The sequence below is a fragment of the Solea solea genome, chromosome 20 (assembly GCF_958295425.1).
Source record: "Solea solea chromosome 20, fSolSol10.1, whole genome shotgun sequence".
NCBI lineage: Eukaryota > Metazoa > Chordata > Actinopteri > Pleuronectiformes > Soleidae > Solea > Solea solea.
The window spans coordinates 7,738,725-7,757,833 of record NC_081153.1 but is presented as its reverse complement, the minus strand read 5'-3'; the positions used below and the strand labels follow the sequence as shown (position 1 = coordinate 7,757,833).

The 19,109-nt window shown below is 40.3% G+C and overlaps 1 protein-coding gene across 1 annotated transcript; it reads right to left on the bottom strand.

The window, feature by feature from the left end:
• Positions 1–7,814: 7,814 nt before the first annotated feature.
• LOC131447568 (transmembrane protein 74) lies at positions 7,815–10,870 on the bottom strand. The gene is made up of 2 exons (XM_058619437.1): positions 10,675–10,870; positions 7,815–10,378 (listed from the first exon to the last, which is right to left on the bottom strand). The coding sequence occupies exon 2, from the start codon at positions 10,317–10,319 to the stop codon at positions 9,513–9,515; it is 807 nt and encodes a 268-aa protein (XP_058475420.1). The 5' UTR covers positions 10,320–10,378; positions 10,675–10,870; the 3' UTR covers positions 7,815–9,512.
• Between the last annotated feature and the right edge of the window lie 8,239 nt (positions 10,871–19,109).

The following is a 19,109-nucleotide window of genomic DNA, read 5'->3' as shown; positions in this document are numbered from 1 at the left end:
GTTGCTCCATTTCGTCCGTCATCGTAAGCTCCCCCTGCTGGGCGCACAATGACGAAAAAAGCCTCCGTCCGTCTCCGTTATTTGTGTAAAGTATAATTGGGCCTTTAGGATTCATCAGTGGTGTGACTGTTAACGTTTAAAGAAGAGTCGCTCTTTCTGCTGAAATGGATCTTGTCTCATTACTTTATATATTTTACAAAGGTTCAATTGTTTTGAAACTGGCAAAGCTTGACTTGAAGTAACGAGTTAGAAAAAGCAAAGGAAGTATACTTAGATCAGCCTCAAACCTATTTCTTCTCCTACTTATACTCATGTGTACGTGACGGACTGTGTGTGTGTGTGTGTGTGTGTGTGTGTGTGTGTGTGTGTGTGTTGCGTGGGTGTGCTGACGAGCAGATGGAAGCAGGCCTTGGGTCAGCGTGAGCCGCCGTTCCCACACCTTTACATTTGATTGTCATGCAAATACAGTTTACAGTTTACGAAGGAAGCAACACCAGTGCTGCAAAATCTGTGAGGAATAATATCCGAGCATTGCTTGCTGTCGTTATGTACACAGTGTTTTTTTTTTTTTGTTTTTTTTTCCATCCTTCTTGGTTTGTTTTCAAAGGAACAGGCTGTAATTCTTTCCTACACTCCAAAACAATTTCCTTCAAAGTCCAAGAGAGGAAACAATAATAATAAAACACTCCAAGCATTTCAAATGGACGAGGAGAGGAAGGAAAATGACCCTGTGCAGGTTTTTCTCCTGAGCCAAATAATTCTAAAAGTCTACTCAACTTGAAGTAACCAGTTACTTTCTGACCAAACATTTGCATTAATATTACATTTAACATCAATATTCAGGTTTTCCCGACCCAGTAATTTGCTTTATCTCAATGTAAAGCACTGCGGTTATAAAATAATACTATATATTATTAATATACTCAATACTAATACATGTGCGTCTTTGAAGCAGAATACAGAAGTTTAAATGTTAAATATTACATCATCTTTACACCATATATACGTGTGTTAGCTTTGTTGTTTCTTCAGGTGAGGCTGATCTACCCGGATGTCAACATGGAGGAGGACACACGAGGGACGAGATCATATGTCCAAGTGTCAGAAAAAGGGAAAATGGTACTTTATTTGATTTGGTTATTAAGACAAATAAAAAATGCAAATTTTTCATGTCAAAATAGTTGTAAATTCAAACCTTAATAATAAGAATATGATTATATTTAGTCGACTAAAACTACATTAAAAGTAAAAACATCTCAAGACGACTACAATAAGACTTAAACTAAATGCACAACTTTTTGTCAGGGTGTGCGAGCAGAAACTAAAAGTAAAATCATGTGTTCAGCAGGTTTTTCCAGCCTCCAGATTTATGTTTGATCTGAGTCAAGTGGCGTTTTTCAGAGGCAGCATCTCCCTGCATTTTTTCCTTAAGACGCAGGATGTTTGACAGGAGACGTACGGAGACACTGTGTGACACGTCGACTTAAATTAGACGCCTAGTTCAAAGAGGCGTCTTCATATCAGGTGCTGCAGAGGGAACGCGCCACTTTACGGCGGCCATCAAAAGGAGAAGAAGAAGAAGATGAAGAAGATGAAGAAGAAGAGTGTCTTTAAGACTGAGCCGCTGTGGTAAACAGACACTTCTCCGTAGCAACAGGCTGACCCCGTTTCTATGGTTATGGTGTCCCTTCTGCTTTTCTTCCTGGACAACGATGGCAAAAAGAAAAAAATAAATAATAATAATAATAATAAGGGGAGGGCACGTCGTGGGCTGTGCAGAAACAAAGCAAAGGGAGAAACTGGTGGTTAATAAACGTGATGTATGTCTCCTGCATGTTTGCGATGTACAGTTTGTGAAAAGGACAAAATGTGGGGGACATTTAAAAGGTGCTATATGTAAGAAATGTGTTATATTAAGACTTAAAATGACCATGATGTGTCAGATTAAAATTAGAATGAGTCTTTTTTGCTTTTACAGGGTTCCCATGGGTCTCCTAAATAGACACGGGTCATTGAAAGTGCTTGAATTTTGTTCAAGAAAGAAGTTGTTGATATTTAGGTAAATGCCTATCTTGTTTGTTATGACGCCACCTACTGTTTCATGACTACGCAGGACAAACGAGAGAGAGTGAGATAATGACAATGTGATCCCTGGGAAATAGAAAACTCCAAGACCAAAGAAAATGACTGACTTTGTCCAAGATCTCATGGACAATCACTTGTCCAGATGCTGAGCGTGCTGCAAATCAATAAAAGTGGACGCCATGGACGAAGCGTCACTTGCAAGTTCTCTGCCCATATTGAGCTGGGAAAAAAGGCTCAGTTCCTGTCTCAAAAACATCTCAACCAGTAGATAAGAGAAACAAGGATCTCTTTTCTACACATATATATATATATATATATATATGTAGTGATGTAAACCCTGTAATATAATCAATAAATAAGTAGACCGTAAAATATAATTTACTATTATCTTGCATAGTTGATTTACAGATATTAGATTGTGTGCTTTCACTCAAGTTATTGTAATATTTTATGGTAAATTTACAGCTGACGATACGATAGTCAACTTTTATATAACTGTATAGCATTTAATCATTTCATTGTATTCCCAGTAATTTCCAGTAACGTTACAGTCATTATATTATACAGTATATATGTATGTATATGTATGTACATACAATAGAAATCACGAGTGTCCTTTTGTCATTTTACAATGAATAGTAATACAGTTAGGTCCTGTGAAATAGTTTACAGTGTTTTTCTAGATTTTCGTTGTTAATTTTGTTTTCTTTCTTTTTTTGAGCTCTTGTTTTCTCATTATTATGATCATTATCCTGTATATATTATATACATGTGATTTAGATGAAGAGGTGTGTGTTTAACATAATGTATGTATGTATGAGTACAAGTGGATAGATTTATTGTTGTTGAGGAAAAATAGTGTTAGTTTGGAGTGGATTTTTGAATCTTAAGTAGTGTTTTTGCATTTTCTCTTTTGTGTCCATTTTCAACAGCAACAGCATCTCTCATTTCTCCCATACATGAAATGATTTACAATAAATATATTACTTTAAAAAAAAAAAAAAGATGATTTAGCCCTAAAAGTGAAAGTGATGGTTAAAAAGCTTTAGACTCGTCTTTGCCTGGATAAGATGCAGCGCACAGGTATATTTATAACCCCAGACAGTGTGAGAGGAGCAGGGAGGAGGTGGTGGTGTCACTTTGTGAGGATTAGGGGTTTTTAAACCTCTGAGGTGATAAACAACGTGGATGGAGATTTTATTCCCCACTTGTTCTTCTTACTCTTCTTTTTTTTCTTGTTTCCTTCTCCCTCTTGAGTCGATGCTCTGCTCAGTGCTTTCTCTCTCGGAGGAACCGTGTGTGACCGAATCTGCTGTTCGCCGTTGCTATGCAACAATCAGAGAGTCATTATTGAATAAGTCATTAACTTAAGGCAAGAGTTTGCAAAAAGGGGCGGGTTTTTCAGTCAGAGACACGATGGTGTTTCTTATTATTACAGGCCAAGTTTAGTGTGTGTGTGTGTGTGTGTGTGTGTGTGTGTGTGTGATGCCTAAGGAGGTTGTCTTGTGTTCAGTGCAGCTGCTGCTCTGTCACTCACTGTGATGAGTGGCTATGACAGTTGATGATAAGTGGCTGCCAGACGCTGATGTAAAGCACCGCCGCCGCCGCCGCCGCAGAAGCTTTTTCCTTCTCTCCTCCCTCCCCAGTGTCCACAGCCACACCCCCGGCTCTTGACCCCACATGACCCCTTCAGCAATCCAATTCCATTTCCTGCTGCCATCTGCTCTGAATGATGACTCCAACTGCTCCATTCACAGAAGCAGCAGCAGCCACAGGCTGTACTCTGTGTGTGTGAGTGTGTGAGTGTTTTAAAGGTGCGTTCAACACCTAATATTCCACCTCGCTGTTCCAGACTTGATGGGAATTAGATATATTGTTTTATTTTTTTCTGATGTTTTCGGTTCACAAAGGCAAAGCTGAAACGGCTCCGTAAAATCTGCCATTCTGTCATTAACTTGTTTTTTTCAGCACAACCTATCGGCAAACTCAATTTTCACTATAACTATATAAACACACCTGAGCAAAGAGTACAGAGTGAAATTAAATTGAATTTGTGAAATTTAGAAATACATCATAGTTCAAAGTTCACTTGGCTCGTTTTTAGGAACAAAAGTCAAAGAGAAACAGTCTATTTTTTACAGTTTACTATTGCTCATGTACTTATTCAGTTAAATAAAATGAAACACAAGACTTCAGTTAAATTATGAGAGTATCTAGACACTCCAGCCCACTCCAGAACCGGCAGCCTTCTGGTTACAAGCCCAAATCCTTTCCTCTTGGCCATGGGCTGCACCAGTCTGATTTGCTCTTCAAGACTAGAGCACAGAAAACAAGAAATAGAATAGAAAACAGTAGCTTCCAGGTGCAGAAAGCCAACAAGAAAACCTAATCTCACACTTGTGTCCAATTTAGAGCGTCCAATTAAACCTAATCCCCAATCTGCATGTTCTTGGACGGAAGGAGGAAGTCAGAGTATGTGGACAGAAAACTACACAAACACAGAGAGAGAACATGGAAACTCACATTTAGGTTGTTTTTTTTCTAAACAGATCATTTCCTTACTGTCTAACAGCCACGACAAGAGGGAACGTAACAGTAACATTATTAGTGTTATTTATTTATTTCATTGTACAGAAAATCCAAGTCTGTAACCTGTGACACAAAAATGGACAAAAACGTGTAGGATTTCAGGGGAGCTGAATTCCCCTTTACTCCCCTGTCTCCTGACAGTGCACCTTATTTGAAGTTCATATACAGTTAGCTGCATACCAGACACATTTTCTCTTTTTTGCCTCTGTACAATGAATTTTGAGATGAGACAATCATAGACGTGACGTTGTAGTTCTATAAATGCGTCATCATCCCTGACTCAGAACTCTTGTCTAAACTTATAGCCTGATACAATTGTTATACTGTATATCTGCTCCTGGTCTCTCTCTGCTGTTTCTACCTCACCTCCCTGTTGTCCGGGTTACAGTTATAATGTATGCTGTGATTCGGGCCTATGCAAATACAATTGAATTGAATTGAATTGACTAAATTGTGGACTCTCAGCTTTAATTTGAGGCATCGAACTAAATAAATTTTCAAACATTTTAACACATTATCGTCCATTTTCAGGGTGGCTCGGAAATAACAATTGTACAGTTGGCTGAAAAGCAGTTTCATGTGTGGCCTGTTACATTTGCGTTTGGTGGGCCTTTGACGCCCAAAGAGTTTGTCAATGCAAGTGAACAAGGCCATCAACTATAATATATATCGTCCAAATATATATGTACCTAAGTGTGTGTACTTTGAGTTTCAATAATAATCTCTAAAGGCTTCTATTGGCCATCTAAATGAACAATGAACCCCTGTTCCTGCCAGTGTGTGATTAATACCAGAAAAAACAGATTATGTCAAACTGAGTTCAAGCTACGAGGCAAATGATAAAAGTGTTAAAAATGAAACCTTGGGACATATGAAAGAACCTCTGCTGCCAGCAAATGGGCCGCCTTTATAAAGCCATTACTTTATTTCCAGGGCCATTTAATTCTCTTACACAGGCGACAGGATGTCAGAGTTTGGCATTTCCACTGTGGCTACAGACAAATCGTCAAGTATCTGTCACTCCAGCTGCAAATGTCAAGCAGCAATGTCAAGTCCTCAGAAATGAAGAGTAACATAGTGTGTGTAGACGGGATCGCCTCGAGGAAACATCAACGGGGAAGGGCTGGTGTCTCCGCAGACCCCGGCGGTCCAGAGTGCAACTTTTGTTGCTTGACCTTGGCTGTGAAAACAAACCCACTCACTTGCTTTTACTATGCTTTACCACTTCTCTCCAGCCGCACATCCTTAATCCAACACAACCACAGCTGTTCCCTGGCAGCCGGCGGAGAATTCAATCTGGTGAAAGTAAGAAATCACTGACACTGAAACAGTTGGTGAGTCAGGCAGAGGAGAAGTGACAACAGAGAGGCCAGTTTTTCCTTCCACACAGCAGCAACAAGACAAACAGACAAACACAGGCCTCCCCTCAAGACGTAGAGTGTCCCAGAGGACACATTAGCATAAGAAATCAACTTAATATTTCATTAAAAGGTCAGCTGATTTAATCACATTAATGAGGTGAGAGCGGGAGAAGGTCGCGTACAGGATAATGTGATGCTGCTGGCGGAGAGCGGATCCGACTGCAGAGGTGACGCAGCGTAAGCAGGGGACGCGATTGTTCATTCACAGCGTCTTCAGTCCAAGCAAGGCCATCCATTATTTTCCCTTCCCTTTGGAGGTCACGTGATGTTTCACTCCAACACGGCATCAATAGCTGCGGTTTCCTCTTTAAATCACAAGTGTTCGGTCAAATCTGAACAATTTTACAATATGATGTCGTCCACAATCTGAATAAATAAAATAGTCACACGTTTGGTGTTTGCGGACAAAGATGACCACCACAGGAAATAAATATTTAAGATATTATTGCCTTGAAACCTCATAATATCCTCCACACGAAGCATCCAAACAAATAAAATCACTCTTCAGTGAATTTTGTGTGGTTTATTTAATTTGCTCACACTTATGGTGTTCCTGGCCAAAAATGTCCGTAATAGAACATTTATATTTAAGATATCCTCCACAGATATATGTAAAACGAGATTTCTGAACAAATAAAATTGCTAACTACTATTTTCATTGACTTTTCAGTGGTTTGTTCAAATTAGTTACATATTTGGTGTTCCTGGCCAAAAATGTCCTCCATAGGAAGAGATCTTATGGCCTCTAAACAATTACTAATCGCCTGGTATTCTTCACACCTTAGGTCAAAAATGATCAAACATAACAAAAAAATATTTAAGATCTAAATATTTAAGACTTTATACAAAGTATCTGAACAAATAAAACTGCTAATCACCACTTTCAGTGAATCTTGAGAGGTTTATTCAACGTAGTCACACCTTTGGTGTTCCCGGTCAAAAATGACCACCATATGAAATGAATGGGTGAGACTATATTATGTTAATTTAACAGATGTACACTCATCCACATCCACAGAAACTCCCCCACACACAGTTTTTCAGACATTTCAGTCGCAGGAACGTTCACATGCTTTGTTAAAGAAGAAAGAAACGTAGTGATGATTAACTGGGGTTTGATAAACAGTGGAGAAAAGGTCAACAGCAGATGAAAACCACAAACTCACAAGAGCAAATAAAGAAGCAGCAGTGTTTTCCTCCAGGGTTTCACTGAATCTCCCTCTTTCTCCATCTCTGTGCTTCCCAACATCTGCACGCAAAACCCCCGAGTCTATTCAAATGGAGCTTTATAACGCTGGTGCTCAGCCACTAAATCTAATTAAACCTCCTGTGGTTTCACTCTCTGTCTTTTTAAAACGAACAAATAGCCGCAGCATGTCCACAATTATGTTAAACAGAGTATCTTTGGAGCTTCAAATTCAATCGTCTCTCGTAAACATCTGCCCAGACGAGAGCTGTGTCGACCCGATCTCCGCACTCATGCACCCGTCAGCCACTTTGTGAGCCGTTTCTGCAGGAGAAGTGCTTACACGAGGTCACTCAGTACGTTTACGTGCACAGTTTAATCGAGCTAAGGCCGTAGTCTGACTGAGGGTTAGGGAGCCTCCGCCTCCTTAGTTGGCACTGTTATCTCTCTATAAGCGAGTGCATATTGAATCAGTTTCCTGTTGACCTTTAGTCAAACAAACAGTGAACGGCAAGATGGATCGTGCTGTGGATCTGTGTGTTTCATACTTGCTGTTCATGTTAATCGTGATACAAATTAGACGGAGCATGTCTCCTGTGGTTGCTGTGTTGTCCAAAGAACGATGCAGACGCCGCTGCAGTTTATACATCGTCTCCTTCTTCCAGGTCAAAGGAGAAAGGAGGAAACGCCAAGTCCGACTCCAGTCCGACTCCAGTCCGACTAAGCTCATATATTCTCCAAATCCTTGATTCAATTTTATTTTTATTTTAGACTTGTCTAGTTTAGTCTTTAATTCCCAAGTCGATTGTCTACACGGTGTCATGAGTGACATAATGTCCATCGTTTGTTTGCACTGTACCACACTGAAGGCCTTATTGTCAAATTGAAATTGTTTATTAACAATGTGAATGTAACAATAACCAGTCAATATTCTCTGCAGTTTCATCTGATTCTAAACGGACAAAAATCCACTCATTTTAAAGCATTCATTTTGACACAGTATTTATCTAAAGTTAAAACAAGGCTTCCTGCAGTCTGAGTCATAATCATGAAGTGGGTGTTGTCCACTGTTGCTGTTGTTGTGTGTCTTTGTTTCCCTGGTCATTGTTTTCTTTAAAGACTCTGTAACTTGTGGATGATTTCAGAATATTTGATCATGGCTTAATTTAGATCATCTTTAAGCCTGCGGGAAAACAACAAAACAAACAAACCAACAGCTTCTTCATTCATTTGAATTGAGATTATTTTAGAGATGAAGATGCTGGTGCTGCAGGAATAAACTGCGCTGTGATTTTGACACTTGGACATTAAGAATCGTGTTTTTGAAGCAGCGGTTTTAAGCAAAAATGACAATAATGCTATTGTGGCATCCAACGACACAAACTGTGCACCTGCACAGTAAAACGTTGTCATTCAGTGTTTTTTTCTTTGCTTTTTATGACTTTCTACATTGTAGATTAAGACTGAAAATATAAAAACTGTGGAAAAAAGTTTCAAACAAACCAGAATATGTTTTATATTTTAGATTCTTCTACAGATTAGTCACCTTTTACATACTTCTAGCAACAGATTCACCAGGTTTTCAGTTGACAAGCCTGTGTTTAGTCGAGATTTAATTTGTAGAAAATACATTAACCTAACAGAGTAAGTGAGTCGGCTCACTGAGAAGTCAGAAATTAATCATTAATTCATTTTTTTCATAATGGATCAATCATTTCAACTGACTTGAATGTATAACTGAAATAAACTGAGCTGATTTGAACTCATCTGAATTGCCTGTACGTCCGTACACCTGTAAGTCTCTTACAATTTACCACTAAAAAATATAAGACAGCTGTCCTTAAGGAGAAACTTGGACTATTAAAGGTAACGTTAGCAGTTATTGAATGAAAACATTGATTACGTAGGTTTTTAGTAAGTTGTTTTAGTCCTTAATATTGAAACATTAGCAGAGGACTGCAGTGTCCCTCTGCCCATAGTCACAGTCACTAAATCCTCTTGATAACTTCTTCTGACACATATCCAACCAGGAAAAGACTGAGCATATACAGTATATAATTCAACTGAAATGAAATTGGAATGGTAAAATAAATGTGACAGGCTTGGAAAAAAAAGGTGAATTTATCCTTTAAAAGAGAAAATGTTTCCTCAGACTTTAAAGATCCTCAGTTGTAGGAGGACACTGGCAGGGATTAGTGGGGACACTTCAGAGTCTCACTCTGTCCATAAACTCAGCTGACAACCTCCAAATCCTCCTCCGTCGCTGACAGATGTGAACAGGATTCCCGACTCGGACTGGACGCCGCTCTCAGGTTGATGGAGCCGTACAACTTGTTGGCCGCATGTTTGGAGTAAGCGAACGCCTTCCTCCTCATCATCTCGCCCTGCCACATGGAGACCATGAGCAGCGTGGAGAGCAGCACGCCGCCCAGCGTGAGCAGGCACAGTCCCGCGATGACACAGCGGTCCAGGTGGGCGCCGACTCGGGCTTTCTCCCGCTCCAGGCGCTCCATCTCCCGCGCGGAGACGCTGTCCGGGTCCACGCGCACGTCCCTGGGCACCGTGTAGGAGATGGCCACCAGAGAGATGCCGGTGACCAGGCAGCTCACCGCGATGATGAAGCCGTAATCCGCAGACTTCTCGGAGCCGTCAGAGGACAAGTCTTCATCGGAGAGCAAAAAAAGTTCCGGGATCTCCTCCTCTTCCTCCATTACCACCTCCTCCTCCTCTTCTTCCTCCTCGTCCTCACTTTGGGAGCTCTGACTAGGTGTGCAGGTTTGGGGATTTGTCTCTAAGAGCTGCACATCATCATCATCATCATCATCTTCATCCTCATCCTCATCATCTCTGCAGCGGGTGAAACATGTTTCTGTTTCCTCCTGCATCCGCGCCGCGCTCCGCTGCGCTGTCCATGGTGCTGAACGCTCTTCTCCTCCTCCTCCTCCGCGGGGATGAAGCCACTTTCCTCCGCCGCTGATCTCCGCCACAATCCGGGAGGCGTCGGACTGATCAAAGTTAAACAGTTCCACATCGGCCATCTGAACACGGACTGGGTTTCACCCCCAAAGACGAGTCGAAACCCCACATGCGTCCACTTCTGTCAGCAAAACACACACGCACACACACACACACCACATAAAAAACATTAAACTTAAAATTAAGGATTAAAGAGACTTTTAACCTGAAGAAAATTAACCCACCCTTATTTTCCCTGTGGTTTTATTTAAAGTGAGCTCCAACTAAACACAATGAAACATCCTCATTCATTTACATTTACACTTTTATCTTTTTTAAACCCACGCGACGCTCTCGTGGATCTGATTCCACCGTTTCAGAATAATAATGATGATGATGGAGAGCAGGAAACACGGACATTGCATGCGGTGTAAATACCTGTGTCCGCGGCTGTGGCTCGACGTCGCATCCCCCGCCTGCTGCTGCTGCCGCTTCTGCTCCCTGTGGTCAATTAGAGAGGAAGGTCTGCATGACCCCTCCCACGGACTGAGCTCCAGCAGCTCGTTACGAGGCTGCAGCTCCAGTGTTTCCCCGCCACATGCTCACACTCATCATCCTCATCAGCAGCAGCAGCAGCAGCAGCATCATCATCATCCAAGGATGATGACGCTGTGGTCACAACCACAAACCAGCGCCTGATTAACTGACTTAACTGAGTCTTTTCACATCACAGTAATAATCCATTCATTCATTATGATGAGGAACAACTTTTCTTTCCAGGGTTGCCAGGTTTGTTGATTAAAAAAAGTTGCAGGGAGATTTACATTTCAATCCTAGAGGAAGGAAAATAAAAGTCTGAACCACATTTTTATGGCAGTCCTTGCAACTGTGAACCGCAGAATCTCTGCAGTAAAACCTGTTTGTGTCGTTGGCACGAGATGGAAACCAAAGCCATCACCTCATTAGTCATTAGGATTTAGCCTCTGGGTGCCAAGAAACAAGGCTGAAACAAGAAGGGAACATATACGTCAGACACTTAACTATAACATTGATCTCACATTGTGGTTTATCCTCTGGAGGAAAAAGAAAATCTGCACAAAATGTGTTAATCCATATGTCAGATAATAAAGTATACTTAGATGTATGATGACAAATCAGTTGTGATAGAATCATTTTTTAAATGGATGTTGAATTATTCTTCCTCTGGGAAACATGAACGTCAGAAAGAAAACAGCAGCAGGAACATGAATATTGAACGTCTGAAGCCAATTTCTTTTTGTCGGATCTGTGAGAACACGAATGTCGAACAAAATCCCCCAAAATTAAATGACAGTGAGATGTTTTTCTAGATTTAAAACCTGTTTGTGTCGTTGGCACGAGATAAAAGCCACTGAAATCATTAGGGTTTATCCTCTGGGTGCCAAGCATTTCAGAAACAAACAATAGGGGAACATAAAAGTCGCACAAAATCCCACAAAATTAAGTGAATGTGAGATGTTTTTGTAGATTTAGAACTTGTTTGTGTCGTTGGCACGAGATAGAAGCCATTTAAATCATTAGGGTTAATCCTCTGGGTGCCAAGAATTATTTCAAAAACAAGACTGAAACAAAAAGTGGACACAGACTCCTGATCCAAATTTGATTAAAAAAAAATTCAGACATTTATATTTAATTCTAATGTTGATCTCACATTGTGGTTTATCCTCTGGGGAAAATTAATATCTGCACACATGTTTATTCCACATGTTAGATCATAATAAAGTATATACTTAGATTTAAAAGCATCCACACCGACGACAAATCAGTTGTGATAGAATCATTTTCTAAGTGGATGTTAAATTATTCTTCCTCTGGGAAACATGAACGTCAGAAACTATTTCAGAAACAAACAGCAAGGGAACATGAATATTGAACGTCTGAAGCTAGCTTCTTTTCTGTAAGAACACAAATGTCGCACACAATTGAGTGACAATGAGATATTTTTCATGTTTGTGTCGTTGTTGGAAACCAAGGTCATCACTTCATTATTAGTCATAAGGGGTTATCCTCTGTGTGTCAGGAATTTCAAAAACTATGCTGAAATGGTGGAAACAAACAAGAAGGGAACACCAAACCCTGAAGTGTAGTTTATGGAAATGCACAAACAATAGGGGAAAGTGACTTAAATCATTAGGAGTCATCCTCTGGGCACAATGAATTTCAGAACAATAATATTGAACATTTAAAAAGCAAATGTCTATGCAGTTCACACAGTAGTTGTGAAGACAAAGAAGATATTTTTTCCTGCCATGAGATAAAAATCATTAGGGTTTATCCTCTGGGTGCCAAGAACTTCAAAAACTAAAGTATAAAGTTGACCTCTCACACATTGTTGTGGTTTATCCTCTGGAGAAAAATGAATATCTGCTTAAATGTTTAATCCATGTCAGACAATAAAGTATATTTAGATTTAACAGCATTTGATGGCAAATCAGTTATTATAAGATCATATTTGTCAGTGGATGTTAAATTATTCTTCCTCTGGGAAACACGAATGTCTGAAAAAAATTAAGAGCCGGGCCATTTAATAAATGATGAGAGTTTTCATCTGTGGTGACGTGAGCTCAGATTCAGCCTCTGGGTACAAAGAGTCTCTGAATGAAACAAGTGGGAACAAGTTGATGTAACACAAATGTCAAACTAGCTGTTGTTACGATTCATCCTCTGGGCAACATGAACATCCGAATAATCTTCAGCAATATTCCATTCATATCAAGGGTTCACCCTCTGGGCACCATGAATTTCCGAAACAATTTTGAAACAACCAATAAAGCAACGTGTAACACTTCACTGTTGTCACTGAGACATTTGATTATAAGGAAAACAAATCCTCTGGAAGATTCATCCTCTGGGAAACATGAACACAAAATGAAGGATGAGATATGTTTTACGAATCATAAACTCACCGAGATTCAAACCTGTGTGTGCCACGACATTTCTGTGACAATTCTTGAAATTGTGAAACAATCGAGAGGGAAAACAGGAACATCTCAACCACATTCATATTAAACGATTAAATCCTCAGGGAACCATGAAAGTCCCTGCAAATCTCATTGATCCTGTGACAAGAAAAGGGAACTTGATGGTTTTCAGTGCGGCCATTTTTGTAGTCCTTTGAAAGGGGAGAAGCTACTGAAATGGAATGATAGCTAACAGTAAACTGTGAATTACCACATGTCTTACAATGCATTTCGAGTCTTACAATTAAAGATAATGAATACAAATAAAGACAGAGTTTAAACATGAGTCAGAGGGCTTTTCTTTTCTTCAACCTGGCAACCAAACATTTCCCTCTAAGTAAGGACTGTTATTTATTTATTTAAAAAAATCAGATCCTTACCGACTGTCTTGTCTCGACAAAAAGCAGGACATGAGTCCATTTCTGCGAGACGGCCTGAAGACACAGAGGACACAAACAAACAAACAAGAGGCAACAAGCAACATGATTTATATTTCATTGATCACTGTGGCAGAGGCGGGAGGTCAGAGGTCAGAGGTCAGGCCAACGCCCTGCAGCTGTGACAACAGGTTCTTCATACGAAATCAGAGGAGAGACGCGAGAGTGAACGCTGTTAAGATTTATGTCCCGACTGGAGCCTGTGTGTGTGTGTGTGTGTGTGTTCTAAACACTGACCTTGTCAGGACCAGTAGTCCCCATGGAGACCAAGATCTGGTCCTTAATGAGGCAGAACCTCATTTCTAAGGAACTGAGTTTAGGATTAAAATTTGAATTGTGGTTAAGTTAAGTTTAGTGTTTAGACGTTAACGGGTTATGGTTATGGTTAGGGATAAGGCTTTATTTAGTCTGTCCAAATGAATGGAAGTCAATGAGGTGTCCTAAGAAGAATAGCTGGGCAAACAGAATTAACAGACTTAAGTTTATGTTAGGGTTAGGTTAAGGGTTAAGGTTAGGCACTTGGTGGTTAGGGTAGGTCAGTAGAAATTAAGGTTAAGGTTAGATGAAGTCTCCAGGAAATTAATGTAAATCAATGTAATGTCCTCTAAAGTATTGGAAACCAGTGTGTGTATGTGTGTGTGTGCCTGGTATTCCTTATGTTGTGGGGACCTAAATCTGTTCACACAGTCACTTTATGGGGAGAAGACGTGTGTGTGTGTGTGGGTGTGTGTGTGTGTGTGTGTTGTGTGTGTGACAGTAAATCATTGTCCTCTGTTGTTGAAAAACAGCCTCATTAATCACTGGAAGATCCCTGTGTTTTCTGAGAGAAACGTCCAGCGTTGTGATTTTCAATAACACGTATGGACACAATGTGGCTGTGACACAGAGAGAGAGAGGAATGATACTTCATACTCTGAAAATGAGGATTCTGCAAAACGATGTAGAGTCGACTGGCACCTGTTCAGAAAAACCATGGAGCAGCTTTTCTGCTCAACCATGTCAAATCCTGTTCAGGCCGAGCTGAGTGAAGAGCTCACGTCTCCAAACTGGCAGCTTTTCAGCAGCAGCAGCAGCCAATAGAAATATCCCCGTCCTCTCTGTGATGTATTCAGGCGTTTATCTCATTCACACGGACAGAACTGTCATTTCACTTTAGTTACAAGATTAAAATGATGAAAGAGGGGGAAAATATAACAATAATACTATGACGTGTCATCATAAGGGGTTTTTTTTCACTGTAAATGACAGCAGTATCATTTCACAATCTTCAACATTATAATCCTGTATTTGTGTGTTTTATTGTAGGTGTGGCTACGCGACTGTTTTTTTATAAAAATTAAAACCAGCCTTTATAGGAAGAGGAAAACAGAAATGTATGACTTTACAGTGAAATTACAGTAAAAAAAGCATCTGATTGCTAAATAACACAAAAATATTTGATTTAAGTTACTGTAAAAAAACAAACAAACAGTATTCATAGAGGTAAAAATGGCAAAATTACTATAAAGTCATATAAAAAATGTATTCAAAGAAAATATTGCCACACCACATAAATGTAGTAAAAAAAAGCTGTGTGTGTACATATGTGTACATATACATATATATACTGCTTATATATATATATATATATATATATACTGTATATACACACATATACATTTCACATTCATCTTGGCAATTTAGGCACATTTTGTAAATTAATAAACTGGTCTGAGCAGGTGAATCATATTCATAGCAACATAAAAAAAATGTACATTTTTACTAGACATATCAAACATGAAAAGTTATCAAAAGGTCTTGCAGATTCAAGGGGGCGTGGCCACTGCAACCATCTGAGGTTTTGGCTAATTTTGAGCATTCGCCAACTAACAGGAAGTGCTCTTTAACTTAACAACCAAACATTGACCGACGGACTCGAAACGCCATACGGGACACAAGAACGCGTCTGCAAGCCATGACCTCCCAACAGGAAGTTGGTCATCCAAAACAGGAAGCAGGCCACTTCAAGTACTGGTTCATGTGTATAATTCCACAAAATCAATTTTTTTTTTAAAGTTTTTAAATCGAATTGGAAATGAAGTTTTGGACGCGGATGTGACGTCACCTCCGCCCTGAAAGTACATTTAACATATTAACATATACTGATGGAGACAAATGGATGCCATCACACTGCCAGTAGTGCCGTTGAGCAAAGAGCCAAAGAGCTGCAGCCTGTGAGCGGCTGACAGTTGAGTGTGCTGGTGGCAGTGTGACGCGTTGTCGGGGGGGTTGAGTCCCTGCAGGCAGTAAACAGAAGATGAATGTGTCTGTAAGTGAAGTACGACTTTAAGTGCAGCTCTGCAGCAGCGACAGTAAAACTAACTACTGAGAGACGTGTAATGAGATGAGGGCCTGCAAATGTTCTGCTCCACCACAGAAAACCACCACACTATTCCCATGAGATACTTCTCTCTCTCTCTCTCTCTCTTTCTCTGCTCCGTTGTTTATGATCTAAAGTGATTTGTCATTTCCTGCAGACGTGCTCTCGACCTGCGGCCCTGTTTTTATTTACGCCGTCCAAGCCAAGTGTGGCATTTTACTCTGACGGCGCTGCTGCGAAGCCACAAAACAAGTGCAGCTATGAATATGTGATGTGAAGCAGCAGCAGCAGCAGCAACAGCAACAGCAGCAGTGATGAGAGCAACAGCAGCAGCAGCAGTGATGAGAAAAAGCAACAGCAGCGATGACAGCAACAGCAGCAACAACAATGAGAGCAGCAGCAGCAGCAGCAATAAAAGCAACAGCAGGAGCAATGAGAGCAAGAGCAACAACAATGGCAGTGAGAGCAACAGCAATAGCAACAACAGCAGCAGCACAGTTTCAAATCAATTCAGTGAATAAATGATCTGTTGTAAAAGCATTAATGAAAACTCACAACCAGTGTAGTACAAATACTTTGTTACTGTACTATTACTGTGTTTCATGTATCTGTACTTGACTTTGTTATTTACATTTCCTCTAACTGTCTTTGTTACTCGTTACTACCAAATTAAATCAGAAGAAGAAGAAGAGTTGGTAATGGTCTGAGCTTTTCTAGTCTTGATGAGCTGCTTTACAATACAGTTTTCACCCATTCACATGTTGCAACATGGGGTTAAGTGTCTTGCTCAAAGACACATATAGACTAGCAGAGCCAGGAATTCAACCCACAACCATGGCTCAATCCTTAAGTATCAAAAATGAATTTTGATACTTCAGTCCAGTAAATGTCATGAACTTCACTGCTCTCAGGTAAAAAAAAAACAAGACAAATACAGTTTTGTCTGGTGCTGCACAGGTTTGTCCACCAGGTGGCAGTACAACTCTTTCTTTTCACTTCTACATGAGGCATCCCTTCCCCTCTCTGTTCGAGCAAAGATATGTTTAATCTTCTGATAATAATCATGTGTTTGAGTGTAAATATGAACACGCTAAGTGACGAAATAAAGTAATTTTTTTTTAGGGAGATTTACAGAAATATGGAAAGATGCTGAGAATCAAATTTGAGAATGGGAATATTTATCTGAGCATAATTTGTGGCATGATTATGTTCTTTTTTTTGTACCTTCTTACCTTGTGAATGTTGAATAAATGACCACAATTAAAAATATCATTTTAATATTCATTTAGTTTTCTAAAGAAAACAACACCTAGTCAAACAGAAGAGTGATGACATGTAATTATTGCTCATTTGTAAGTGGTTTTAGTGGTTATAAAAACACACCAAACCCTGGCACTTTTATAGAGGGTATACAGTGTACGTGAGCTCCCTCTGGTGGACACACTGTTCTACTGCATAAAGCGCAGGGTATGTGATCAGAGTGGAGCTGAGGAATTTGGACTGGAGTGCGTAAAAAAAACCCATGACTTCCAGTGTGTGAAATATATGTGAGGAAGACGCTGATGATGAGAGAAGTCACCTGAGAGTCACCTGATTTGACTCAAGTCTGACTTAAGTCGCACATTTTGAGGACTTGAATCTTGCCCGATGTTGGTCAAACACTCGACTTAGACTTTGAGTAAAGATGACGTGAAATGACTCGACTCATGGAATATTTACAACTTGTTGTGGAAACATTGGGTTTCTGCTTTTGCGGCCTTTGCGTACAAACCTGGCAACCCGAGTGACCCCAACACCATGATCACACTTCAAACCCCAAAGTCAGTCAGTGGCTGTTTTAATCCAACAGTTAACATATTTTTAGTCTAATATTTGAAATACATTTCCATGGTTTCATGCGCCCCTGCCTTCACAGCAGGAAGACCAGGGTTTGGGACCCGGTTGGAACAAGGGCCCTGTGTGTGTGTGTGTGTTTGTGTGGGGGTTTTCCTCCGGGTTCTCCAGTTTCCTCCCACAATCCAAAAACATGCAGATTTTGGGAGGAGGTAGATTGGACAGCTTATGGCTCTGTGGCTCTGTGATGGATTCTCCAGGATGTCCAGGGTCTAAGACTTAGACTGGACTTTACCATGAACCACAGTGAATGACAGTGAAGAGTAAATTTAGAGTGAGAGGAAAAATCATGCTGTCCACTGACGCTTTGAGCAATCAAATCAAACTCCGTCTATCTGGTGACAAAAAAAGGAGAAAACAGTGGGGGCTGGTTCTTGTTATGTAAATCCCTGTCGTCCCGTTCCACCTGCTGCTCGGGAAGAACGGCTCGGAACTTCTCGTAGTGAACCGTCACATGATCAGTGGAGAGGAGGGGTGAGGAGTGTTGGCGTGAGCGTCACCGTCCTTGGCTCAGGATACAGAACGGAGCACAGTTGGTGTGGAGGAGACTTCACCACCTCCACACTTTTGTTGTTGTTGCTGTAACTATAACTGCACACAATCATCCTCGTGTTGTTGGACAGAACGGCAGCAAAATGCAGGTCACTTTACAGACTCTTTGTGCTTTTCATGCTGGCTGTGCAGTCCAACCATGTCCAAGGATAATCTACTTTATCAACATGTGGGTTTTAAACGGTAAAATGCAGCATCTACACAAGACAGGTACTGCTACATCAAGTCTGACTTAAGTCGCACATTTTGAGGACTTGAATCTTGCCCGATGTTGGTCAAACACTCGATTTAGACTTTGAGTAAAGATGACGTGAAATGACTCGACTCATGGAATATTTACAACTTGTTTTTGGAAACATTGGGTTTCTGCTTTTGCGACCTTTCTGTACAAACCTGGCAACCCGAGTGACACCAACACCATGATGACACTTCAAACCCCAAAGTCAGTCAGTGGCTGTTTTAATCCAACACGAGTTGTAATACAACAGTAATATACTACATAACTGTGAAATTAAAATAAATAGCGGTCAATTTACTGCATTACTGTGAAAGCACAGTATCTAAGTTCATTTATGTCACTTTTAAACAGATATTTGGAAACAAACATTATATAAATCAAAATTATACTAAACT

Bases quoted from the DNA above. Each gene is read 5' to 3' on its own strand.
- LOC131447568 (XM_058619437.1), bottom strand. From the start codon at position 10,319: ATGGCCGATGTGGAACTGTTTAACTTTGATCAGTCCGACGCCTCCCGG.